Below are 25,759 nucleotides of genomic sequence, written 5' to 3'. Positions count from 1 at the left end.
TGGCTGTGGGGAGCTGTACTGACTAGCTGGGCAACCCATCCTGCACCCGGCGACGCCTTCTCTCACCCAGTTGGGGCATCCTGTGGAAATCTGCTGTGCTGCCTTGTATTAGTAAGTAGAGATGAGCTGTTCTGAATCCTCAGAATCAGAACTGCTTCAAACACAGCCGGCTCGACGCCCTGCGAGCCGTGCCTGCGAGTTTCCGGCTTTCCGCTTAAAACGCCAAAGTGTCCCTTTTGCAGCTTCAGTTACGTATCAGTGGCATCTGGCCAGCCAGAGAAGCAGGGAATTGTAGTTTATCTTTTACTGGGTCACACTTTAAGCCAGTGATGGCTAACCTTGACACTCCAGATGTTGTTGAACTGCATATCCCAGCAGGCCCTGCTACAGTTTTGCTTTTTGTCCATTCTAAAACTGTTGCAGGGCATGCTGGGATGTGTAGTTCAACAACAGCTGGAGTGTCAAGGTTAGCCATCACTTCTACAAATCTCATGAGGCCATTGAGTCCTGCTTTGACTGACTGACTCAGGGAGAAAGGAAGAGCGCTGATATCATGCATGTATTGCAGGGTTGCCAACTCTTAAAAGCTCCTCTCCTGGAGAAGCCCGGAGAGGAGACTTTCAGCGGGAGTTCAGGGGGCGGGGTTTAAACGCAACTTCATTAAGCCCCGCCCCCACGAAGAAAAGATACTCAATTTGCCTATCTCCGTGGAGGGGGCGGGGCTAAATTACTTGATTATGACACCTAAGCCCCCCCCCGGAGAGCTGCAGAGTTAAGGTAATTAAAACGCCGCGGTCAGGGGGGGGGGGGGGAGCGGGGGTCCCCCAGAATCCGGGAGAGTTGGCCACCTTTCCGGGGGGCCGGGAGGGTGACCCGATTTTCGGGACCATTCCAGCCATTCCGGGAGGGTAGGCAACCCTGATGTATTGTACACTGTAGATCCACACTGGCATGTCTGCAGTCTGTGCAACCAGCCAATCAGCTCCTATCTGTGGTTTTTCAAACCCAGCCTGTGACATGGCAGGTAGGAGCTTATTGGCTGGTTGTGATAAGGCTGTCGTTTCAGGAGAGAGACAGCTCTGCAGTTCTCTGCCTCCTCTGTGTTTATAAAAGCATCAGGTCAGCACATAGGGCCTTATTTTGGTTCATTCTTTCTGACAAAATCCTTCTTAGATGGGCAAAACCATGTGCACTGCAGGTGGGGCAGATGTAACATGTGCAGAGAGAATTAGATTTGGGTGGGGTTTTACTTCAAAGTGAGATCTATATTGCAGTGTAAAAATAAAGCAGTCAGTATTTTCCCTGCACAGAAACAAAATTACTCACCCAAATCTAATTCTCTCTGCACATGTTACATCTGCCCCCCCCCCCCTGCAGTGCACATGGTTTTGTCCATCTAAGAAGGATTTTGTCAGAAAGAATGAACCAAAACAAGGCCCATAGTTACCTCCCCTCCTGCATTCTGCAGGAGTCTCTCTGACAAAGCAGCAATCTCCCTCTCTCCCTCATTAGTCTAACAATCTCCCTTATGTCACCTAGCCCACATACACTGTTACATCATAGTTACTTCCTCCCCTGCATTCTGCAGGAAACTCCCTGACATAGCAGCAATCTCCCTCTCTCCCTCATTAGTCTAGCAATCTACCTCATGTCACCTAGCCCACATTACACTGTTACATCATAGTTACCTCCTCCCCTGCATTTTGCAGGAAACTCCCTGACATAGCAGCAATCTCCCTCTCTCCCTCATTAGTCTAGCAATCTCCCTCATTTCACCTAGCCCACATTACACCGTTTCATCATAGTTACCTTCCCTCCTGCATTCTACAGGAGACTCCCTGAAATAGCAGCAATATCCCACTCTCCCTCATTAGTCTAGCAATCTCCCTCATGTCACCTATCCCACATTACACTGTTATATTTTGGGGGGAAAAAGGAATGAGAGATAGATACATTTACATTGAATCATCAGCACCATTTCCCAGCACATTACCAAGTATAGTATCTCTTACTAACTGCTCTGGGGATCATCTACATGTGTATATGTTATTTTACAAGATTCCTCTCAGATGTAGCAGTACACACCCACGCTTCTAGATGCCACGTTCACAATCTCTTTTCACAATCTCTCCATACATTATATGGAACTAGACAAGCCCTTTGGGTGGGGCATGACACAACCCCCTCAATGGGTCTATATGCAAAATTATATTTCCAACTATAATCTCCCTAAAACTAGTTTTCAAAAGTAGGCAAGCATGGGTCAGCAGCGTTCGTAAAAGGACTTCTCCGTGGTGCACAAGTATGTGCTTCATCACTAACAGGGCAAAGATCCTGTCTCTTTAATTTATCTACATTTATTTAACCCCTTGAGTTGTGGGTTTTGCTGGAGCAGGACAAACCTACCAGGGCAGGTTTGTCCTGCCCCAACAAAACCCACCACAGGAAGTTCACAAAAGGAGGACAGACTAGTACTAGAAGAGAAATGTATTTTTAATTGAATTCCCTCCACAGTTCCCAACATCTTTCAATTACTTAGAGATTAGAATCAGCACAAACACCCTCTGTTATAGGCAACAAACAAGTCTATCGGTACATAAACATTATAAAGACGATGGTAATAATGCTCATCTACATTTCAATAGTGTACCAGCTCTGGAAACTAATATACAGATGAGTTAACTAATGAGACCAAAGGGGCGATTCTTCTAAGCAATTTTCACATCACAGCGATTTTGACTACAAGTGGTTAATCTCAGTTGATAAACAATTTAAAAAAGGATATACAGTATATATAACAATAGATTAAAAAGATAGATAGAAAAGGGGATTGAAAACAAATTTCACTTCTATCTGTATATGGTATCTCTGTACAATAGTCGCAGGCTGTGTTTATGGAATCCTTTTATTATCCTCTTCACAAGGATGTAGATTATTTGGGGGGCTGTAGGGGAATGTTTCCTTTTAGGTTTTTTCAGGACAACAAATCTAATTTATTTTCCAATAACCTCAAAAATAATAAAATAAGTAAATAAATATTTCGCATATTCGTCCTTCAATTTGTCCTTGTATCAGTTCCAATTATAGTGATGTCTTCGTTATTCAATTTAATATTTGTGAGAAAATGCTCCCTCTTGTGTTCATTCAGAGAAACTGACAGTATTGGTTTTTCTATTCGTTTCACGCTGGCTTTTGGCCAGCGTGTATGCACAGGGCCGCCACTAGAAATGTTGAGGCCCGGGAATGACCTTCAGTCCGGGCCCCCCGGCCCACAGCGGCACCCCCACCCACCCACACGCACGCACCCCGCCTCCCCCTACCCCCCCCCCCAATTACCATTACTTACAGCAGCAACCAGCAGCTGCGGCACGGCATCTTCCTCCTTCACGGACGGTCTGGAGCGCACACTGCGCAGTGCAGCCTGCAGAGCTCAGAGCCCCTCTGTATCCTAGGCTTGGCGCTCTGCAGGCTGCATTGTGTATTGTGTGTGCCTGGCTGGGGGGCCACCGGGTGGGGGAGGCGTTAGTGGGTGCGGGTGTGGTCAGTGCCAGATAAAGGTCCACATGGGCCTGGAGCTGAAAAATATTAAGGGCCTTTTGTGTGTAGCACAGTGGGTGTGATTAGTACCACATACAATTTCCGCCATTGTGGTGTCATACTACATCTCTGCACTTCACGCTCATACTACATATCTGCACCATATTACTACATCTCTGCACTTCACCCTCATACTACATCTCTGCACTTCACCCTCATACTACATATCTGCACCGTATTACTACATCTCTGCACTTCACCCTTATACTACATATCTGCACCATATTACTACATCTCTGCACTTCACCCTCATACTACATCTCTGCACTTCACCCTCATACTACATATCTGCACCATATTACTACATCTCTGCACTTCACCCTCATACTACATATCTGCACCATATTACTACATCTCTGCACTTCACCCTCATACTACATCTCTGCACTTCACCCTCATACTACATATCTGCACCGTATTACTACATCTCTGCACTTCACCCTCATACTACATATCTGCACCATATTACTACATCTCTGCACTTCACCCTCATACTACATCTCTGCACTTCACCCTCATACTACATATCTGCACCATATTACTACATCTCTGCACTTCACCCTCATACTACATCTCTGCACCATATTACTACATCTCTGCACTTCACCCTCATACTACATATCTGCACCATATTACTACATCTCTGCACTTCACCCTCATACTACATATCTGCACCATATTACTACATCTCTGCACTTCACCCTCATACTACATCTCTGCACTTCACCCTCATACTACATATCTGCACCATATTACTACATCTTTGCACTTCACCCTCATACTACATATCTGCACCATATTACTACATCTCTGCACTTCACCCTCATACTACATCTCTGCACTTCACCCTCATACTACATATCTGCACCATATTACTACATCTCTGCACTTCACCCTCATACTACATATCTGCACCATATTACTACATCTCCGCATTTCACCCTCATACTACATATCTGCACCATATTACTACATCTATGCACTTCACCCTCATACTACATCTCTGCACTTCACCCTCATACTACATATCTGCACCATATTACTACATCTCTGCACTTCACCCTCATACTACATATCTTCACCATATTACTACATATCTGCCCTTCACCCTCATACTACATATCTGCACCATATTACTACATCTCTGCACTTCACCCTCATACTACATCTCTGCACTTCACCCTCATACTACATATCTGCACCATATTACTACATATCCTCCCTTCACCCTCATACTACATATCTGCACCATATTACTACATCTCTGCACTTCAATCTCATACTACATCTCTGCACTTCACCCTCATACTACATATCTGCACCATATTACTACATCTCTGCCCTTCACCCTCATACTACATCTCTGCACCATATTACTACATCTCTGCACTTCACCCTCATACTACATATCTGCACCATATTACTACATCTCTGCCCTTCACCCTCATACTACATCTCTGCACCATATTACTACATCTCACTTTGGGGCATATTTATCACAATTCACATTCAATATACGGATGGGATATGATAAATTCAAATAAAATCACAATTAACACACCTTCGTTTACATTGATTGGTGAGCTCTTTTTTCCTGGTTGCAGGGATGGGAGCAGGAAGGGGTGCAGATTTGGGATGCCCATTTATCATGGACCGCAGTGTTCCCTCTAAGCTGTGCGCATGTGTGCGCGCACACAACTCGACGAGTGTGCGCACAGACATTACAACAGAGCGCACAAAGCAGCAGTGGTCCCTTTTTGCAGTTGTGGACTCAATTAATGTGTGTTTCACCCATTAACTACAATCTGTGCTGTGATTTGAATGTTTAAATGTTTAATATCATTTTGAAGTAAAGTTAACGCAAAATTTAAATTTCCTTCCAAAGTTGCACAGCCAAAATCTTTTGCCGCACACAGCCTTTGTAAAATTAGAGGGAACATGGACCGCATTTACAATGCGATCTGGGTGGAATGTTACCGCCCAGGATCACATTGTAAAATGTGATATTAGAGCGGGGATGTATCATCCCACAAGCGCAAGGACAGGAGCCCTTCCCTGCGCTGCACTCACCCGGAAGCCGGGGGGGTCTGTGCATGCGCGGTTAGTGCGATCAGTAGCCCATAGGCTACAATGGAATATCGAGATTGGGGAGAGCTGTGCCAGTCGCACAGAAATCACAAACTTATTATGCGGATGGACCCTCTTTGTGCACTATTAGTATTCAATATTTTGATATGCGAGGGTGTGCTACCATAGACACAGAATGAATATATTGGGGAGGACAGAGAAAGGGTGTCTTTGGTTGGTGCACCAAAAGAGAATTTAATAATAAAACATGACTTTTATTGGTTTCATTAAAATAGTTGCGAAGATATAAAAAAACACAAAAAACACATAGGACAACATTGAGTGATTTAAAAAGGATATAATATATCCTCACCTAGTGGGACCCCACTTCACACTGTCCCTGAATAATTTTATAATTTTATAAAGCACGGTGGTTGAAATTTAAGAGTGGAAAGGTTATGTCTGGTATTGACAGTTTTACAGTGTGTATGCTTATCCAGGATGTAACAATTATCAGATACGATGTATATATTCCTGGGGCTCAGTATGCAGTAGCGATAAGCGCCTGAACATGGGTGTGATCCCGTTTCAGCGCTACCGCTGGCTGGCTGGAGCCGCTAGTTCCACAGCCTATGTGCTGACCGCAGAGCTGTGTCTGAGGTGTGCCGCCGTGCACTACCTCGCTCTTGCGTGTCAGATCAGACAGGAGTGTACACGGCTCTTGCGCTAGAGTCCGTGTCACTGCACTACAGGGAACCATGTGCTACGGATACCCTGTGCCGCCACCGGCCTAAACAGATCAAAATACAATCATAGGGGGGGAAGGGAAGTGGGGTTTAACACACTAGCGCAAGAGCCGTGTACACTCCTGTCTAATCTGACACGCAAGAGCGAGGTAGTGCACGGCAGCACACCTCAGACACAGCTCTGCGGTCAGCACATAGGCTGTGGAACTAGCGGCTCCAGCCAGCCAGCGGTAGCGCTGAAATGGGATCACACCCGTGTTCAGGCGCTTATCGCTATTCCATAGTGAGCCCCAGGAATATATACATTGTATCTGATAATTGTTACATCCTGGATAAGCATACACACTGTAAAACTGTCAATACGAGACATAACCTTTCCACTCTTAAATTTCAACCACTGTGCTTTATAAAATTATTCAGGGACAGTGTGAAGTGGGGTCCCACTAGGTGAGGATATATTATATCCTTTTAAAATCACTCAATGTTGTCCTATGTGTTTTTCGTGTTTTTTTTATATCTTTGCAACTATTTTAATGAAACCAATAAAAGTCATGTTTTATTATTAAATTCTCTTTTGGAGCACCAACCAAAGACACCCTTTCTCTGTCCTCCCCAATATACAATGGGATATCACCATCTCAGAATGGCGATAGCCCAGGGTTGCGAAGCCAGGCTGTCCGATGTTGATACATCGGGCAGCGTCGCATCTCCCATAGAAACCTATGGGGAAGGCGGTCGGTGGCGATGCATGGATCGGAGATTCCTCCTGCGGACCCCCCTTTGGTACATTCAGGGGATATTTAATATTTGCGGCTAACCCCCAAAAACGGGTGGGATTTAGCCGCAAATATTGTTTGATAAATGCGGCCCTATACCCTGGGGATGGGATAGACTACTCTGGATGTCTGCCTACTTAATACAGTGCATCAGTGGTGAAGAGAGCAGGGCCACAGGTGGACACATGTGTGAAGGGTGCAATATCATCACAAGTGGGGAACGAGGCAGAGCACAAGTAGAAAAGCACAGGTGACAAGAGAGGTAGACAAAGGTACTGAAAGTGGCAGTGCCATAGGTGGCAGAGACACATGTGGAGTGAGAAGCAGAAGCACAGGCAGAGGTAGGCAGAGACATACTGTAGGTGGGGAGACGGTAGAGATAGGAGTTGAAAGGGGAGAGTGGAACTACATCTTTCTCACACATGCACAAACACAGAAGGCAGCAGAGTAGCTTTCAAAGCTTTTGCTTCAAGCGGGTTTACTAGTCACATTTAATCCCCTTATAGGCTAGTTGCCATGTTGCTTATGTAGGGCCAGATGTATTAACCCCTTGAGTGGTGGGTTTTCCTTGGGTAGGTCAAACCTACCAGGGTAGGTTTGTCCTGCCACAGAAATACCACTCAAGCTGCGCTGCAGGCGCTACCTGCTCCCCTGGGGGCTGCTGCATCTGGTTTGGGCTTTTTTCTGAAGTTCAGGGAGCGCTCTTGTGTTCGGGCACATGTGTGTTCAGGTGCCCAAACACATGAAGCCCGAGGGCTCCTGAGCGGCCCGAACTTCCCCAACAGGGCCAGTGATGAGCGGGGGAAGCCACAGAGAGGTATGTGCTGGGGGGACAGGCATGCGATGCTGGGGGGGGGGGGGGGAGCATACTACCAAAGAGGTTAAGCCTGGTGAAGTGGAAGCAACCAATCAGCTTCTTACTGTCAAGTTACAGGCTGCGATTGAAAAATGACCGGAGCTGATTGGCTTATGCATTTTTGGGGGTGATTCAAATTGACTTAGAATGGGGTGTTCGGCGTTAGGGCCTTATTCTAGTTCACTCTTTCTGACAAAATCCTTCTTAGATGGACAAAACCATGTGCACTACTGGTTGGGCAGACGTAACATGTGCAGAGATAATTAGATTTGGGTGGGGTTTTTCTTCAAAGTGAGATCTATATTGCATTGTAAAAATAAAGCAGCCAATATTTACCCTGTACAGAAACAAAATACTGTAACTCACACAAATCTAACTCTCTCTGCACATTTTACATCTGCCCCACCTGCAGTGCACATTGTTTTGTCCATCTAAGAAGGATTTTGTCAGAAAGAGTGAACTAGAATAAGGCCCTCATTTCGCTGTTTGGAGCTCTGCGCATGGTATATTATGCAAATGTGCAGCTCTCCTTTGCAAAAGGCTTTGCCAGCCTGCATGGTATCGGGGCATCCTGAGGGAGAGAATGGGGTCGCCCATGCGAAGGCCCAGTGTTTTATGGGCATCACCATGAAAACTCTGGGCATCACCATGAATAGGCAGGTGGGCTGATGCATGCCGGGGGCGAGTGGCAGACGTCACAGTAAGCTGACCACATCCCGTATCATTCACCTTGGCTTATCATCTACTGTATATATATGTCTAGTGTCTCCAAAACACTGCCATCTGTCGGCAAGCGAGTGAAACTACATCCTTCTCTCACAAACACAGAGGTAATCACAAGGTAGCAGACTTGCTTGCGAAGCATTAGCTTCGAGTAGGCTTACTAGTAACCATATATACCACCAAAATAACTACAATAATCACCAGCCCGGCAAAATGACAGGACAACATAACAGTCATGTCTGCGCTGGCGGCTGTCCACGTGGGAACAGAGCAACATTTGAATTACTCTAGTGGCTGCCAGCACACAAAACTCTTGAATTCACCCCGTAGAGGTGAGGAGCAGTGTGAGCCTTTTATCATATCGGATGACTCAGACAATAGAATAGATATCAAACAGGTCACAGCCAAATTCAAAGAATTGTATTCAAGGGTAGTGGGAGACACAGTGGGTTCATTCAGCAACAGCCCCCTATTAATATTTGATTTATTAAGTGAGACAAAAAGATTCTGCCCCAGCGCAACTCCTGCCGCTACTTTTTATATATATATATATATATATATATATATATATATATATATATATATATAAGCTTCAGGAAAACATCAAAATATCATAACAAGGAAATGCCGCGAGTTATAGGAAAGGAAGTATAAAATGAGGAAATGCATGTAGAAAAAGTAAAAAAAAAAAAAGAGATTTAAAAGTTTTGAATGTGTATAAAAATAAAACTGGAAAACTGCGCTATTTAGTATCAAACCACCATGGAAGGACACACTTACACAAATGGTCTTTTTATATTTATTAAATGCTTATATATTTAATGTGAAATGGATTAAGAATAAAATATAGTACTTGTATATTTTTTTTAGGCGGCCACCTATACATACATATCTAAGAACACAGTGTTATACATGATGCAATTAAGTAAAAATGAGCATGGCATTTTTGGCTTTCAAATGGTGTACACCTTTAAATAACAAATAAAAAGTCAGTAAATGAAATTAGTCCTGTCTTTGTTTGCAAAGTCCACTTTTTGTTTGGGTGGAAATAATACACAGAGACTTTGCAAATGGATATATAATTTGTGTACACAGACGCGTGGTATCGCGTCTCTCACCTGCGCCTCCGTGCGTCACTGTTCCGGAGTGTCCCTCCGGAACAGTGACTGGCGGGGAGCGGACCCAGGGCCGTCTTTTCGTATGGGCTTAATGGGCACTTGCCCAGGGGCCCCAGGTGTATAAGGGCCCTATTCTGATAGCTTAGGATCCCCTTTTTCCAGGGATACCAGAATTTTGAAAATCGGCCCTGGGGAACTGGAGATATCCAACTTCAAAACAGCAGTCCACATCCGACCTGTTAATTGCAATTCCCAGTCATATTTCTCAGGTTCTCTCTGACGTAGAGTTTTTCTGAGAGTATATTCCAAAAGCTGGGACTCTCCCCTTTCTGTCGACATCATTGGATTGTCTCTATATTGCCCAGAATCAGAGATATCAGCCTTCCAGCAGCCGGTCCCTGCTTCAGCTCCAAACGTCTGGTGTACAGTTTTATATTTTTGTCAATGGATTGCTCTGGCTCCTGATCTCTGATCTCCAAGTCCCCAGCACCTCCTGAAAGTTGGGACTCTAGGTTTTTATACTATCGAAGGCTAAGGAATCTATTTCCAGATAATGGCGATATCTGCAGTCAAACAAGCTGTCCTTCCACCGGAAAATGACGAATATTAAGCCCTGGAAGTCATTTACAAGGGACCCTTCATTCAGCTCAGTGCCCCCTTCCACACGTTAGTGTTCTCCCTCCCACCTCCTGTGCAGTAAAGGAGTAATTAGCAGAAGTTACTGCTCCAGGTCCTACATGTTGAGCGGAAGATAGAGCACCCCCTGCCACCCGTGGGACATCACAGCTGCTGCTGATAGCACCCCCCACCCCTAGGAGGGGAGAATGGGTAAGGGCCCCAGTGCATTGCTTTGCCCAGGGGCCCACTCTGCTGTTAAGACGGCCCTGAGCGGACCAGATAGATGTTGGTGACTTTGAAAAAGCCCCCCTGTTTGGGGCGAAGGGGAAGAACTTTCCAGCCTGTCCACTCACAGAGCCTTGTGAGATTTACACCTGCTATTGTCCAGCAAGCAGAGAAATCAAGGTGCACACACCGGTGATCTCCACCTGCTACCATCCTGCCTGTAACATCCGGCGTCTTCTGAGAACTCCATAGGACGTGTTAGTGAACCCGGCGTCTGTGAGAGAGACGACATTGTCTAACACCATCAGCGGCACTGGCCGGGAGGGTAAGAGCAGTGACCAGTCACCAACATCTATCTGGTCCGCTCCCCACCAGTCACTGTTCCGGAGGGACACTTAGATCGTTTAAGCCAGCAGTGCACAGAGGCGCAGGTGAGAGACGCGATACCACGCGTCTGTGTACACAAATTATATATCCATTTGCAAAGTCTCTGTGACTGTATTATTTCCACCCAAACAAAAAGTGGACTTTGCAAACAAAGACAGGACTAATTTCATTTACTGACTTTTTATTTGTTATTTAAAGGTGTGTACCAAACACCATTTGAAAGCCAAAAATACCATGCTCATTTTTACTTGATTGCATCATGTATAACACTGTGTTCTTAGATATGTATGTATAGGTGGCAGCCTAAAAAAAAAAAAAAGGAACCATATTTTATTCTTAATCCATTTCACATTAAATATATAAACATTTAATAAATATAAAAAGACCATTTGTGTAATTGTGTCCTTCCATGGTGGTTTGATACTAAATAGCGCAGTTTTCCAACCCTCTGTTTTTTCCTTAAGTTTGTTCTGATCCTCATCTGGCCATATTATATGTCCAGAAAGAGGTCAGCAACTGTGTACCGACACTTGTACACATCAAAAAGCTGCAGCTGAAATTTATATATATAGAAATAACAAAAAAATGTTGTATATAAAATATTTGTTTCTTAACCCCTCCTTTTTTGCTTTAATTGCACACAGCGCCCTGATTCCGACACTGCTATACAGGGTCGACTTTTCTTTTTGTTTTTTTGGTTAAAAAAATACTGTACAGAAAAAAGAAAACATTGCTAAAAAGACAAAAAAAAAATGCAAAAAAGAGATAAAAGTTGGATTAAAAAAAGATAAATGAGTTATAGTATAGTATAAAGTAATAGGTCAGGAGTAATTAAACCAGTATTTGTAATGCTCATTGGTCAGCCGATATATACATAAACTATTTCCACACCAACTCAAATTATACGTATAACTCAGCTACAGTTTATTTACATTCATAAACTAACAGTTGTATGAACTAACTGATGACATCATCAATGGGTCTTCTTTGGGCACCGTGTTAATTCTTGCAGGCAAGGATGCAATAGTGTTTTATCTGGACGTTCATCACAGTGGAATCAGCCATTTCTCCCAATACTGCTTGGAACCTGCAGGAATAGAGTATTCAGCAAAGTACTGCAATATAAACCAACGTAATTATAGAAAAATGTCAGTAATACATTGACAGTGGAAGGGGGGATTTTGACTGGGGTGGTACCCCTGTCGGTACTTGTGTAGTTTCATGGTGGCACTTCCCTGCAGATCACATCTTATGCAAATCCCATGCAAATCATATACAAATCATATGCAAATATTGCATACGATGTGCATACAATTCGTGCATACAATCCACGGTGCGATTTAGCACACCCCCACTATCCACGTCAGCCCAAAGCGTGGTGAGCGCAGCGAGCCCCATGGGGGGACGCAGAAAACGAACACAGATTACTTGACGTGTATTCTGCGTCCACTCGCCACACTTCAGTCCACTCGCCACGATCATCCATCTCCCGAGGAAGCCGCTGAATTTGGAGAAAGGCGGAGAAATGCGTAGAGGGACACGGGGAGATTGTTTGGGCAGCATTGAGACCGGAAACTGTGTGGATTCTCAGACAAGACCGCAAGTATTGGATTGCACCAGCGGTCGGAGCAACCCACTGGGGACTGGAAGCCGAACCCCTCACTCCAACTAAGTATTTTATCAAAGTATTATTGACCACTAATATGTGCACATAAGTGGGGACATAAGTCTATGTTGATACAAAGTTGAAGCTAACTAATCCACAGCACTAACCAATAAGGATTTAGGATTGAAGATTGCATGCATATACTAATCCTTCTAATAGAAAAAGCAAGGGGAATTGTGTGTATTTTATGTATGTGTGTCTTGTCTGTGTTGCTGGCCAGAACATGTTAATATTTTAAATAAATATATACTTTTTATTATTTTGCACAAGCGCTGCTTAAATTCTTTCTTTTTTGCCCCTCTTCCATCTTGTTGTCAAAGCCTCTTCTCTTCTCATTTCACTCACAGCTCTCCCAATACTCAAACACTCAGCGACAATCCTCGTCCACATATTCCTCTGCATCTTTCAAAAAGAAAACACACTTGATGAGAGGTGTTTGAGGGGGAGCTCAGCAAGAGGTGCAACTCCAGCAGCTGCAAAGATGGGTTAGTCGTACCCGGTAACCTTTTTGCCAGTCCTCTGCATCTTTGGCCACCAGCCCCTTGTAGCACGTTGATCACATACTCACTACTTACATTTAAGCTAGGGCCAGTGCTAGGGTGTTTGTCGCCCTCCTGCAAACTATAAGTTTGTGCCCTCCCAAACTTTCCAAAGGGATTGCGCACACCTAATACTAATAACATTGTAATGCCCATAACACATACCACACACACACACACACACACACACACACACACACACACACAGTAATGCCCATTATGTATTATGCCACACATCATGATGCCCCTTACACAATATGCAGCACAATGTAATGCCTATTACACATTATGCCACACACATAATGCTCATATGATATTACGACACACATTATGCTCCATGCAATGCCTCTAGTACTCCTGCATATGCCTACATAATGCCCATAGTTACTGACAGTAGTAGCACTGCTTATGTATACAGATGGCGCCGGCCTTATTATTGCTGGCGGAGCGCCAGGACCGTGTCCCTGGCGATCCGCCAGCAATCTGGCGCTCTGGCTGAATGAGACGCTCGTGCGTTTCCCACGCACGAGCGTCTCAATAGCCGGGCGGCGAGGCGGCGCGGCGGGTGCAGTCCTGCCCGTATCCAGCTTCAGGGAGACGGGCAGGGCTGCGGGGGGGCGGTGTGGACCGGCGGGGACCCGGGGAAGCCGGCGGGGACCCGGGGAAAAGCACCGTCGGAACGGGACGCGCGTGCACCTCGTGCACGCGCGTCCCCTTCCGACATACAGATGGCGCGGGGCGGGGGATGGCGGGTGGCGAGTCCTCCGCCATCCCCAGCAAAGACAAGCCCGGCGCCATCTGTATATATATATATATAAATATAAAACACCCACAGTTACTGACCGTAGCAGCGCAACTTATACTGTACATAACGCCCACACTAGTTGCTGATAGTAGTAGTATCGCAACTTATACATATTGCCCACAACAGTTGCCGACTGTAGTAGCATGGCTTATACATAACCAGGGACGTGCGGTGAGGTAAATGGCTGAGGAGTCCCTGGCAAGTACCATAGCCAGATATGCACACAATATATGGGGTACATACCAGCATTATACACAAGTGCAGCAGTATACACTGCTGAAGATTTGCTGAATTTTGATAAAAGATGTGCAGTAAAGGTAGCCAGGTGAGGCACTGTCTCACCTGCCATAGACTTTTTACTCCAGAGTTTTGATTATAAAAATTATTTGAATAATAAAAATAAGATTTTTTTTATAAATTCTTTGTATTTTCGACATACTTTATCAATTCAAAATACCAGCCAGGGGCGGATTTAGGGATGAGGGCGCCCCTAGGCACAACAATAATGTTTACTAAGTAGGACAGTTACAGGGGCAGTATCTGCATGTCCCATACATTTACACTCTATTTAAGATGGAATATAGTACAGTACAGTGGGTATTTTGCAGTTATTGGTACATTTTGGGCTTACAGTACTATCACAGGCATCCAAGTGCCGCCCCCAAACATGTGCCGCCCCTAGGCACGTGCCTCACGTGCCTCACGTGCCTAATGGGAAATTCGGCTCTGATACCAGCATATACACTAGTATGACAGGAAAGGCTGTGCCTCACCTGCCTCACCCCACCGCACACCACTGTACATAACACCCACACCATTTAGTTGTATGCCCTCTAAGATCCATTTTATAGAAGATAGTGGTGGACCGCAGTTGATCAAATAACACCAAGATAAGCTGGAATGGATACTTTTTTTTACCGTGATCTTATTTAGAGCCCTGAAATCAATACAAGGTTGAAAAGATCCATCTTTCTTGGTGACGAAAAAGAACCCGGCACTTAACGGAGATTTGGAAGGCCGGATAAATCCTTTTTTCAAACTCTCCTGGACATACTCGTCCATCGCTTTCTTCTCTGGAATGGACAACGCATACAATCTACCCTTAGGTAACTGATGGTCAGGCAAGAGTTTGATAGCACAGTCATAAGGATGGTGCAGAGGAAGTCTGTCTGCCTTGCCTTTAAAGAAGACGTCTGCAAACTCAACATAACAAGGGGAAATCTTAGACAAAGAAACAGACGCTTGCAAGATAGACGTTCACGCACTGCCCTAAGCAGGATGTACCCCAACGAACAATATCCCCAGAATTCCAATTGATGGATGGATTGTGCTCGAACCGCCAAGGGTGGCCTAATACCAGCGGGACCACCAGACAAGTGGTCAACAGGATGTCCTCAGTGTGAAACATGCCCACAGTTAACCAGAGCACCGGGGACCGAAAAGAAATGACACCATTGGGTAGAGTACTCCCGTCTAGACCTTGCATGGTAATACCTCCTTCAAGTCTGTGGAAAGGAAGGCCAAGCTTCATAGCCAGGGAAATATCCAGGAAGTTACCCGCTGCCCCACTATCAATAAAGGTAGAACAATAAAAGCTGATGTCACCAAAATAAATACTACTGGGGACCAATAAAGTGTTATAAGAGGAAAAAAGCTGAAGGCCTAAGTGAACCTTCTCCGCATTCACTTGGCCTGGGCTTTTACTGACTTGGGGTAATTACGAAGGACGTGACCCTTGCCCCCACAGTACAAGCAAATACTGGTGTTAATCCTGCGCACTCTCTCCTCAGAAGAAATCCTGACTGCACCCAACTGCATGGGTTCCTCATCTTCCTCGGGAGAAGAGAAAATCAAAAACAATGGGACGGGCCTGAGAACCCCATTCCGCCCTTAGTTCCAGGAGCCGACAGTCAATCTTGAAGGACTTATCCAAGGACCCTGGTACCGGATACTGAATAAGACTATCCTTTATAGCATCAGATAGCCCGCACCAGAACTGACTGCACAGGGCAGGGTCATTCCGACCACAGTCATTTGACCAATGACGAAATTCAGTACAGTAGACCTCCACCGGATCTTTTCCTGCTTCAGGGCTCGTAGATGGGTCTCTGCCGAAGCCTCCCTGTCAGGATCATCATACAGCAGACCGAGGGAACTAAAGAAGCTATCCACAGAGGATAAGGCAAGACTGTCTAATGAAAGCCCAAATGCCCAAGTCTAGGGATCCCCTTGTAATAGCGAAATAAACAACTCCACTTGCTGAGACTCAGACCCAGAAGATGGAAGTAGAGCTTACAACTTTTTCAGAAGTTAAAGAAATCCTTCCAGTTCCCAGGAAACCTGTTTGGCAAATTCATCTTAGGCTCAGGGACCACCGGGGCTGGAGACAGGGACCCCTGACAAATCCCGAACCATTTGATTTAAGCTTTGAAGCTGGTCTGAGAAGGCCCTAGTTGCCAGATTGCCAAAGACTAGGAGGTTACAACCAAAACCAACAACAAGATTATTATATAAAGAGAATTTTATATAATCTGTTCTGCCTGTGATAATGTCACGAGGACTGGTGATGTGTTTGGTTTTGGTTGTGAACCCACAGCCGCGACCGCTGTTTAGAATGGTCATGGTGCACCCTGCACTTCCTCTGTTGACCCCCTCTGGCCGATGGCAGATACCTGCAGGAACTAAAATTTCACCTATAATCGCCACGTTTGGAGGGGCGAATTAGGTCTGCCCCAATTCCGGTGCAACCAGGTCTTGGGCGGAGACAAGGTATCGGCGATCGTCAGAGGACAGGGATCAAAAGAAGCTCTAACTACAGGGGCCTGCCTGGGACCAACAACCTGCCTAATGGCACCAGGCCAAAGACGGGGAGGCGAACTAACACCTAAGATAAAGAACCGGGTACCTCTAACAAAACAAATGCTGGCAATACAATTAAACCATAAAGTAAATAGAAGTACAAACAACCGGTACCCCAAAATGACTAAGACCAAGGAGTATATCAAGCACCTCGCCCAGCACCAAGATAGTCCTGAATAAATAAGAACAACAAAGTTAATTGGCTGATCGCCAAATTACAAGAAATGAAGAAGAAATTGAAACCAGGAGACTTCCAGCTGCTGTAGATGGAAAGAAGAAAGCTGGGAAGAACTAGAACAGGCTTACAGGACTCTGGGACTGAAGGGAACTAGGAAGAAACCTGCAGAGGGCCAGGAATATACTTGCACTAAGCAATATCACCGGTGGGGCTGTATTAGGCCAGATCCCTTAAAAGGGATGTCAATCACCCGGGTGGAAGTGACGTGTCCTGGCCGGGCACAAATGATGCCCGGGACCTGGAGCCGCTGGCGGAAGTGACGTGTCCACCTTGCTAAGCTGGGCACCAGCACTGCCATCAGAAAGTCAGAGCAGCTGACACACACCAGTTGTCAACAGTAGTAGCACTGCTTATACGTAACACCCAACCAGTTGTAGACAGAAGTAGTGCTGTTTATACCTAATGCCCACCCCACTTGCCGATAGGAGTAGCGCTGCTTATACGTAACGCCCACACCAGTTTCTGACATTAGTAGCGCAACTTATACATAATGCCCACACCAGTTGCTGACAGTAGTAACGCTGCTTATGCGTAATGCCCACATCAGTTGCCGACAGGAGTAGTGCTGCTTATACGTAATATATGCCCCCACCAGTTGCCGACACTAGTAGCGCTGCCTATACATATGCCCACACCAGTTGCTAACACTAGTAGCACTGCCTATACATTTGCCCACACGAGTAGCCAACACTAGTAGTGCTGCCTATACATAGAGATTGATCCGGTCTCCCTCTTGCTGGTGAATCGCCAGAACGTCACCGCTGGCGATCCGCAAGTAGCCCGGCTCTCCATCTGACTGAGACGCATCTCAGTGTCCGTGCGGCGGGGCGACGGGAACCTGTCCGTCTCCGCTTCAGGGAGACGGACAGGGTTAGGGGGGTAGGTGCGGGGAGGCGGTGGGGACCCCGGGTGACCTCCGACAAGCCGGCGTGGACCCGGGGAAAGCCGTCGGAAGGGGACGCGCGCGCCACGCTTCGGGCTCGGTGGCTCGCTACGCTCGCAACACTACATAAAATCAACTCCATGCGAAGTTGGATAGTGGGGGTATGAAATCACCCATGGGTGACTATACAATTAAAAATCGGGTCTTTACAATGAAAAATCGCATCTCATCGCATCTCATCGCATCGCATGCTTTAAGTAGTGGCATGCGATGAAAAAATCGGGCGCCCTGATAATACACAAGTACCGTTTTCTTTATTAATTATTATTAGTACTATTAATAAAGACATTGGTGAGTAACGCACAGCCAATCCATTGCAACATTGTGATACCGCCACTTACATAGGTCTGTTGTGGCAGCCGTTTGTTCTAGGTACAAGACGGGCCATGGCCAAATCCAGAATGGTGTGGATCATTAGGTAACCAGCATGTTGGTCGACAGTCATTAGGTCGACACTATTAGGTCAACATGCATTTAGGTCTAGGTTGTCAGGGCCATTAGGCCAACCGGGTCAAAAGGTCGACATGTCACCAAAATAATTGTCCCGAATGTCGACACAGTTGACATGTACACTGAAACGTAGCACCACGTCCCCTCGCATGGCTCACTGCGCTTGCTATACTTCAGCCTCGGTGCCTCGCTACGCATGGAACACTATTTCATTCTCCATCCACACCCTAGTGGATGGTAGGGCATGAAATACAGCCTGCTGGCACGTCAGCTAATTTTTTTTTTAAAAACTATGTCGACCTTTTGATTGTCGACTTAACCCATGTTGACCTAATGGCCCTGTCGACCTAACCCATGGCGACCTGGACTCACGTCGACCTAAATGCATGTCGACCCAATGACCATATAATATCCAGAAGTGGCCACACCCCACCTGTAAAATAATTATGTCAAATACTGTGCGCAATGGCGGTAAACAATGTCAAGCGCTGCAAAATGCGACAGCTGTCCCAGGCCCCTCAAACAGGCACAGAACCAGCTAATTAGAACCAAACAGTGGCGTAACTAACGCTAGACAGCCCAAGCGGTCGCGGGGGGGAGCCGGCACCATTGGGGCGCAGGGTCACAGCTGATAAAGGTTGGAGTCTGACTCCTGTGTGCGAGTGAGCTGCTGCAGCAGCCAATAAGATATGGGATATATACAGTTCTATGTCTGGGGACGCTCAGTGACCCACCTCAATCCTTTGCCCTGATTTTCCGGCAGCAGCAGCATAGGTTTTTCAGAGCTACAGTAGCTTGTGATTTGCTGCGCCGGGATCAGGTGGACGCCGGCTCTGTTAGCATCAGGGAAGTGCTCTCTGTAGCTGCTGCTGCTGTATTGCCTTCGCTTCGTCTCATCTAAAACGAAGGTATGTCATAGTTACCTACCCTCCTGCATTCTGCAGGAGACTCCCTGAAATAGCAGCAATCTCCCTCTCTCCCTCATTAGTCTAACAATCTCCCTCATTTCACCTAGCCAACATTACACTGTTACATTTTTGGGGGGGAAAAGGAGATAGATACATTTACATTGAATAATCAGCACCATTTCCCAGCACTTTATAGTATAGTATCTCTTACTAACTGCTTTGGGGCTCATCTACATTTAGATATAAGTCATTTTACAAGTTTCCTCTCAGATGTAGCAGTGCACACCCACGCTTCTAGGGGCCACGTTCACCATCTCTTTTCACAATATCTCCATATATGGAACTAGACACGCCCTTTGGTTGGAGCATGACACGCCCCCTCAGTGGGGCACTGTGCAAAATTCTACTACCGACTATAATCTCCCTGAAACTAGTTTTCGAAAGTAGGCAAGTATGAGGTATGTGTGCTGCAGGTCCAGGACCCTGCTCATCAGCAGTAGCTCCCTAGCCTTCCTTTTCTCTTGCTGGCAGGTACTGACACAAGGCAGAAGAACAAATGATCGTTCTCCCACCCTATCTCCAAAACGTACACTGCCACGGCTACACACATAACAAACAGCCATAGGTCAAGCCAGTGATTAGATTTCCTCAGATCTGTGCTTTGCTGTCACTATCCCTGCGAGTGGGGGAGACGGAGTATAAGTAAATCACCAGGTTTTGCAAATGACTGCTTGAATATATATGTAGAAAAGCACAGGAAGTGCTCTCTGATGATTTATGTGAGCAAGGTTCCAAGCACTGCTATGTTCATTGACCTTAGTGAGGGAGCGCCTCAATATAAAATGCCTAGAAATCCTATAATGGAGATATTAAAACCAAGCAAAAATCTAAAAATTTGTTATATTTCACCTAAAGAGATATGCCTTTATCACCAGTAATTTTGTCAAAATGCACACAATTTGTTGTTACACTGTCTACATGCACTGACATGCATGTGAATATTAAGCCCCCTACACACTAACAAACTCCCCACCAACACTGATGCCTTTTTTTACTAAAAATGGAGGGGGGGCGCCACAATTTTTTTGGCAGGGGGGAGCAAAATTTCAAGTTACGCCACTGGAACCAAATACCCCCTTCCCTATTCCCCTGCATATACTTGTGCTCAGTCTTTATCAGGAACTCGGCTGCTCCAGTTGGGTCTTTTTCCGCAAATGTCTGGTACATGTATACTGCCTGGATAAAGCCCACAAGGTCCGATATGGACATCTCAACTACGACTGGTATGTCAGTGATCCTGTAAGAGACAAAAGGCAGACATGCATTGGTTAACTGGAAGAGTGAACAAAGGAAGATTATCTGTCTCTCTCTCTCTCTCTCTCTCTCTCTCTCTCTCTCTCTCTCTCTCTCTCTCTCTCTCTCTCTCTGGGGCAGATTTATTAAGCCTGGTGAAGTGATATGGGTACTCTTTACCAAGAAGGGCGCCCACGATTTTGATCGTGGGCATCGTTAGTAAAAAATCGCGGCCATCGCGGGCATCGCATGCACTAAAAAATCGCATGCGATGCGACCGACGCGATGCCCGTGATTTCCCATAGGGAACAATGTTAAATGTCCCAATTGACCCGATTTTCCTGTTCAATGTCTCAATTGACCCGATTTTTCCATAGGAAACAATGTTAAATGGCCCACAGAGGCCAAATAGGCACCCTGAAGTGTGAAATGGCCCCCACAATTGTTAAGGCCACCCCACGATCAACGTGAACCCGAAGCGTGGCGAGCGCAGCGGTACGCGTCCTACGACCTTTTCATACCCCCACTATCCACGTCGGCGTGGAGTTGAGAATAGAAAGTGTGGCGAGCGCAGCGAGCCACCGAGCCCGAAAAGGGGCGAGCGCAGCCAGCCCCGCGAGGGGACGCGGACAGCTGTGAAGCCCGCGAGGGGACGCGGATACCTGTGAAGGTATCCGCGTCCCCTCGCGGGGCTCGCTGCGCTCGCCACGCTTCGGGCTCGGTGGCTCGCTGCGCTCGCCACACTTTCTATTCTCAACTACACACCGACGTGGATAGTGGGGATATGAAAAGGTCGTTTAACATTGTTTCCTATGGAAAAATCGGGTCAATTGAGACATTGAACAGGAAAATCGGGTCAATTGGGACATTTAACATTGTTTCCTATGGGAAATCGTGGGCATCGCGTCGGTCGCATCGCACCCGATTTTTTAGTGCATTCAATGCCCGCGATGGCCGCGATGGGCGCCCTTCTAGGTAAAGAGTACCGTGATATGTATGTGATAAGGTGGCTATCACTTTAATCACCCGCCAATCGACTCCTAACTGTCATTTTTCAGACCCAGCATGTAACTTGAGAGTTAGAAGCTGATTGGCTGGTGATAAAGTACCAGCCACTTTATCATTTCACAGAGATTGAGGCTTGGGCCACACATTGCGTTTTAGCCTGTCCTGTTCAGCAGAAGAAAACTACACAATCTCCTATGCTGCTGGCCACACATGTGGCGTGTAGATAGCAGCCGGATCCAACTGGCGCATACTGCGGTTGGACTGGATGGTAAGTTGACCGCACATCAAGAACAAATACATTTCAGTGTTCACACTGTGTTCTACATTGTAATCCGTTCAGTGGCAGCAATGGTGCAGGTCCTGTGGTGGCAGTGTTGTGGGTCCTATGGCGGTAGTCTGGGTCCCCCAAAAGCGTCGGTGGAAGTCCAAGACCCCCATCGGCGGGGGGTAGTCTGGGTCCCCCATCAGTGGTGATGGAAGTCTGGGTCCCTCTTTAGCAGCGACAGAAGTCCTTCATTGGCAGCGGTGAAAGACCAGGTCCACCATCAGCAGCAGTAGTCCAGGGGAAAACAGTGGCAACTTTTTTAATATTTCTAAATGGCTGTGCCCAGCCAATCGCAGTTCCCTGCATTATAGCCCCGCCCCCTTGAGCTGCCTTTATTAGAGATAAGCCAAAGTCCTGGGGAGGAGGCAGCCATGCACAAGAGCAGAAAGGCCGCCCTTGGTGAAGAGGATACAGATCAATAAAATATTTTAAAAACCGGTGTTGTGAATTTGATATGTTTTTCCCTTAATACTCCACATGCTTGTGGTTCTTATGAGTACCAGCATGTGGGACGAGCTTGCGAAGACCTGTAGTCCCACTGTAAATGGCAATATTAATTAATGCACAAACTATCAATCCCGCACCCACCACCTAGGGGTGTGTGGGGGGAGCCCCGGGCTTCAGCCCAGGCCTGGGGTGCCCTGGAGAGGGGGGGGGGGCTTTATTTGGGGGGTAACCCCTCCCCAAGAACTCCCAACCTGGGCTGATTAGTTAGGGGGGGTTGTTAAATGCTTTGGCCATGGAACCCTGTCAAGTGTGTCCCCTAGCTATGGCATTGCACCCCCTGCTAGTGGAGCCTGGTGCTGGTCCATAAAATAAGGGGGACCCACACTCATTTGTCCCTTGCATTTTGGGAACCAGGGCCAGCTTTGTGAGCCCATTGCTGGTCCTGAAAATATGGGGTACCCCCATAATTTTTTCTTGCCAAACACTGCTGCATCCTGATAAAAGGCAATGTGTGAACACAAGAAAGTGTATCCTGCTAAACAGGTCCCGTTCTACTGCATCCTGCTACACTGTGTGGCCCAAGCCTAAAAAATCTGCCCCTTTGCAACCCCCCCCCCCCCCCACACACTTTCTAGATCATAGTGGCAGCTATCTAAAACCCACCAAAACACCCCGATCATAGTGGCTATCTGTCTCATACTGCCCTTGTCTCCGATCCCCTGGCTGATCACAGGGGCGGCTTCTGTGTGAGGGAACCCATACCTCCTAACTGTTCTGATGTTGGTGGAACAGTCCCATTTTTATGACTCAGTCCTGCCGTACCACGCTCGGGCTTCAGTGTCCCACAGGTCTTTCTGGATCTAACTCACAAGAATCTGCTTCTTAAATTACTCACCGCATCTTGTCTTTTATTGGCACAGCTTCATATATTTTTTGGTATTGGCAAAGCATGTGGTCCTCTGTAGACTTCACAGCATGCTGTAATAAAATATCCCACACCTGTAAATTTGGAAAAAAAAACTATTAAATTAAAGCAATAAAATGGTGGTGATGGGGGGTCTAGGCGTGAAGTTTTTTCAAGATTAAGTAGTGCCTATTTTCGGTTCTTAGAAACCTCTGGTAACCATCTAAGCAACCAATGTATTAACATTTAGTTATATTGGCTATTGCCAGCATACAGATGTGTCCACACATCTATGCCAACATTGTGCCAGATTTCCTCATTTGACCTCCCACAATTTTGTACCGACTTTTCACCTTATTGGTATCACTAATAAGAAGAAAATAGCAGGAGCACCCTGGACACTTGCACTTACATTGCAGCTGTGTGCAACTCTGATGCTAACGTGCATAAAAAGATAAATGACTATTGCAACCAAAAATAGTAATCCGAGGTGCATAGAAACACTAATTGACTTTGGATAGAAAAATGGGACAGAATGTAATGCCATCCGAGTTGGGTGGCAGAGCAGGATGCTGGACAAACTCGGGTGTCTTTTTAAAGGGGCAGTCATTTACAAGGCAAAACCGTGCCTTGTAAGGGACTCCTCCTTTAAAAAAAAAATCAGAGTTTTGGTAAATCCCGCACTGCCTCTAATCTCGGGTGGCATTGCATCCCGCCACTGATATGAGATGTTAAATAAAAAAATACGATATATAACAATAAGATCAAATTTCATACTCCATATCAGTGTTGTCCGTTTGTAATTCTTGCTGTAACATTAGGATAAAATATAAATAAAAGGAAATAAACAGCAGGAAAATGTATATGAATGACAGACAACATCTGACTAGAATTAACTATTAAAGATTTCTCATAACACACAAGTATTCTTAATATGCATTAATGGACAATGCATTCCAATTACCTCTCTCAATACTGCTGTCAGGTCTTCTGACAGATCACCAAATTCAATATTAGTAGGAGGAAGAAAAGCGTGAATAGCAAGGCAGCCTTTGGCCTTGAGCACTCTAGCTGCTTCATGGACAAATTTATCAACCTCGAACCAATGAGCAGCAAGACCGGCATTGACTAGGTCCACAGAGGCATCTTCCAGGGGTAATGCCTCAGCTTGGCCAACCCTAGAGAGAATTTGTGATGTCATTGAGGTGACCTTGTTTTGCTATAGCTTACTATATCTGGAAGGTTAAATGCCACTGTGATACTCACATGTAGGACACATTCTCCGCTAAAGTGTATCTTCTGGCCAAATGTATTTGAGATTCACTGGTGTCTATTCCAAGAACCTTCTTGAAGTGAGGAGCTAGAGGCAAAGTGTACCGGCCTGTTCCACAGCCAACATCCAGCGCCATATCAGGAGACTGCCCTTTCTGCTAAGGAGAGTGACAGAACACAGTTAGGGAATATTTGCTGATCTGCACATATGGTTCAGTTCTGTATTTGGGGGTTATTCAGATCTGATCACACTGTGCGGCTTTGCAGAGCCATGCGATCAGATAGCTGTCACCCAGACAGAGTAAAATCCCATCCTATGCAAGTCTGCAAATGGCTTGCGAAAATCATACCAATCAAGGAACAGCTGCAAATTTACTCGCAACTCATTCATCATTTAATGATTTTCCTAGTGTGTGAAGTTCTTAGAACCTACTCTACCTGTGCAATACAATCAGGCTGATCGGGGAAAAGATCCTAATGCAAAAGAATGGTGAATACACTTGCGCTGTTCTGATTACACACTGATCTGTCTGTCCCAGACGACCCTCTGTATGCGTAACTCCACCAATATAAGAGAGTAGAGACAAGACAGAAATGGTCAGTACCACTTTGAGGTATATAACCAAACGGGGAGTGTACCCCTGAAAGTTAAAGATTACATTAATATTGAAAATCCTTCAAGACCAGTAATCTACATCTTGCCAAAGGTACACAAGTGCCAAGAAAAACCTCCTGGCCGTCCAATTGTGGCAGGAACAAACTCAGTGCTGTCCAACCTATCCCACTATTTGGACAGTATACTATAGCCTCTGGCACAGTCCAATAAATCGTACCTTAAAGACACAATAGCTACGTTGGAGGTCATGAAGGAGGTCACATGGCAATCCAACTATAGTTTGGTCACCTCGGATGTGATATACCATAATCAGCCATGAGCTAGGATTAAGGGCGGCAGGGGCAAACGCAGGATTTTCAGAAGGGGGTTTCCA

The 25,759-nt window shown here is 45.9% G+C and overlaps 1 protein-coding gene across 1 annotated transcript in view; it reads right to left on the bottom strand.

Moving 5' to 3' along the window:
• Positions 1 to 12,083: 12,083 nt before the first annotated feature.
• LOC146019643 (putative methyltransferase DDB_G0268948) overlaps positions 12,084 to 25,759 on the bottom strand; it is a 32,086-nt gene continuing 18,410 nt past the window's right edge. Inside the window, exons 2-6 of the mRNA XM_083152143.1 lie at positions 24,765 to 24,928; positions 24,463 to 24,676; positions 23,490 to 23,593; positions 20,681 to 20,818; positions 12,084 to 12,200 (exon numbers count right to left, since the gene is read on the bottom strand). Coding sequence (XP_083008269.1) covers positions 12,113 to 12,200; positions 20,681 to 20,818; positions 23,490 to 23,593; positions 24,463 to 24,676; positions 24,765 to 24,928 — 708 coding nt within the window. The 3' untranslated portion in view covers positions 12,084 to 12,112. The remainder of the gene's footprint in view (positions 12,201 to 20,680; positions 20,819 to 23,489; positions 23,594 to 24,462; positions 24,677 to 24,764; positions 24,929 to 25,759) is intronic.

The sequence above is a fragment of the Crinia signifera genome, chromosome 7 (assembly GCF_055691185.1).
Source record: "Crinia signifera chromosome 7, ASM5569118v1, whole genome shotgun sequence".
Taxonomy (NCBI): Eukaryota; Metazoa; Chordata; class Amphibia; order Anura; family Myobatrachidae; genus Crinia; species Crinia signifera.
This window is presented reverse-complemented; position numbering and strand designations above follow the sequence as displayed.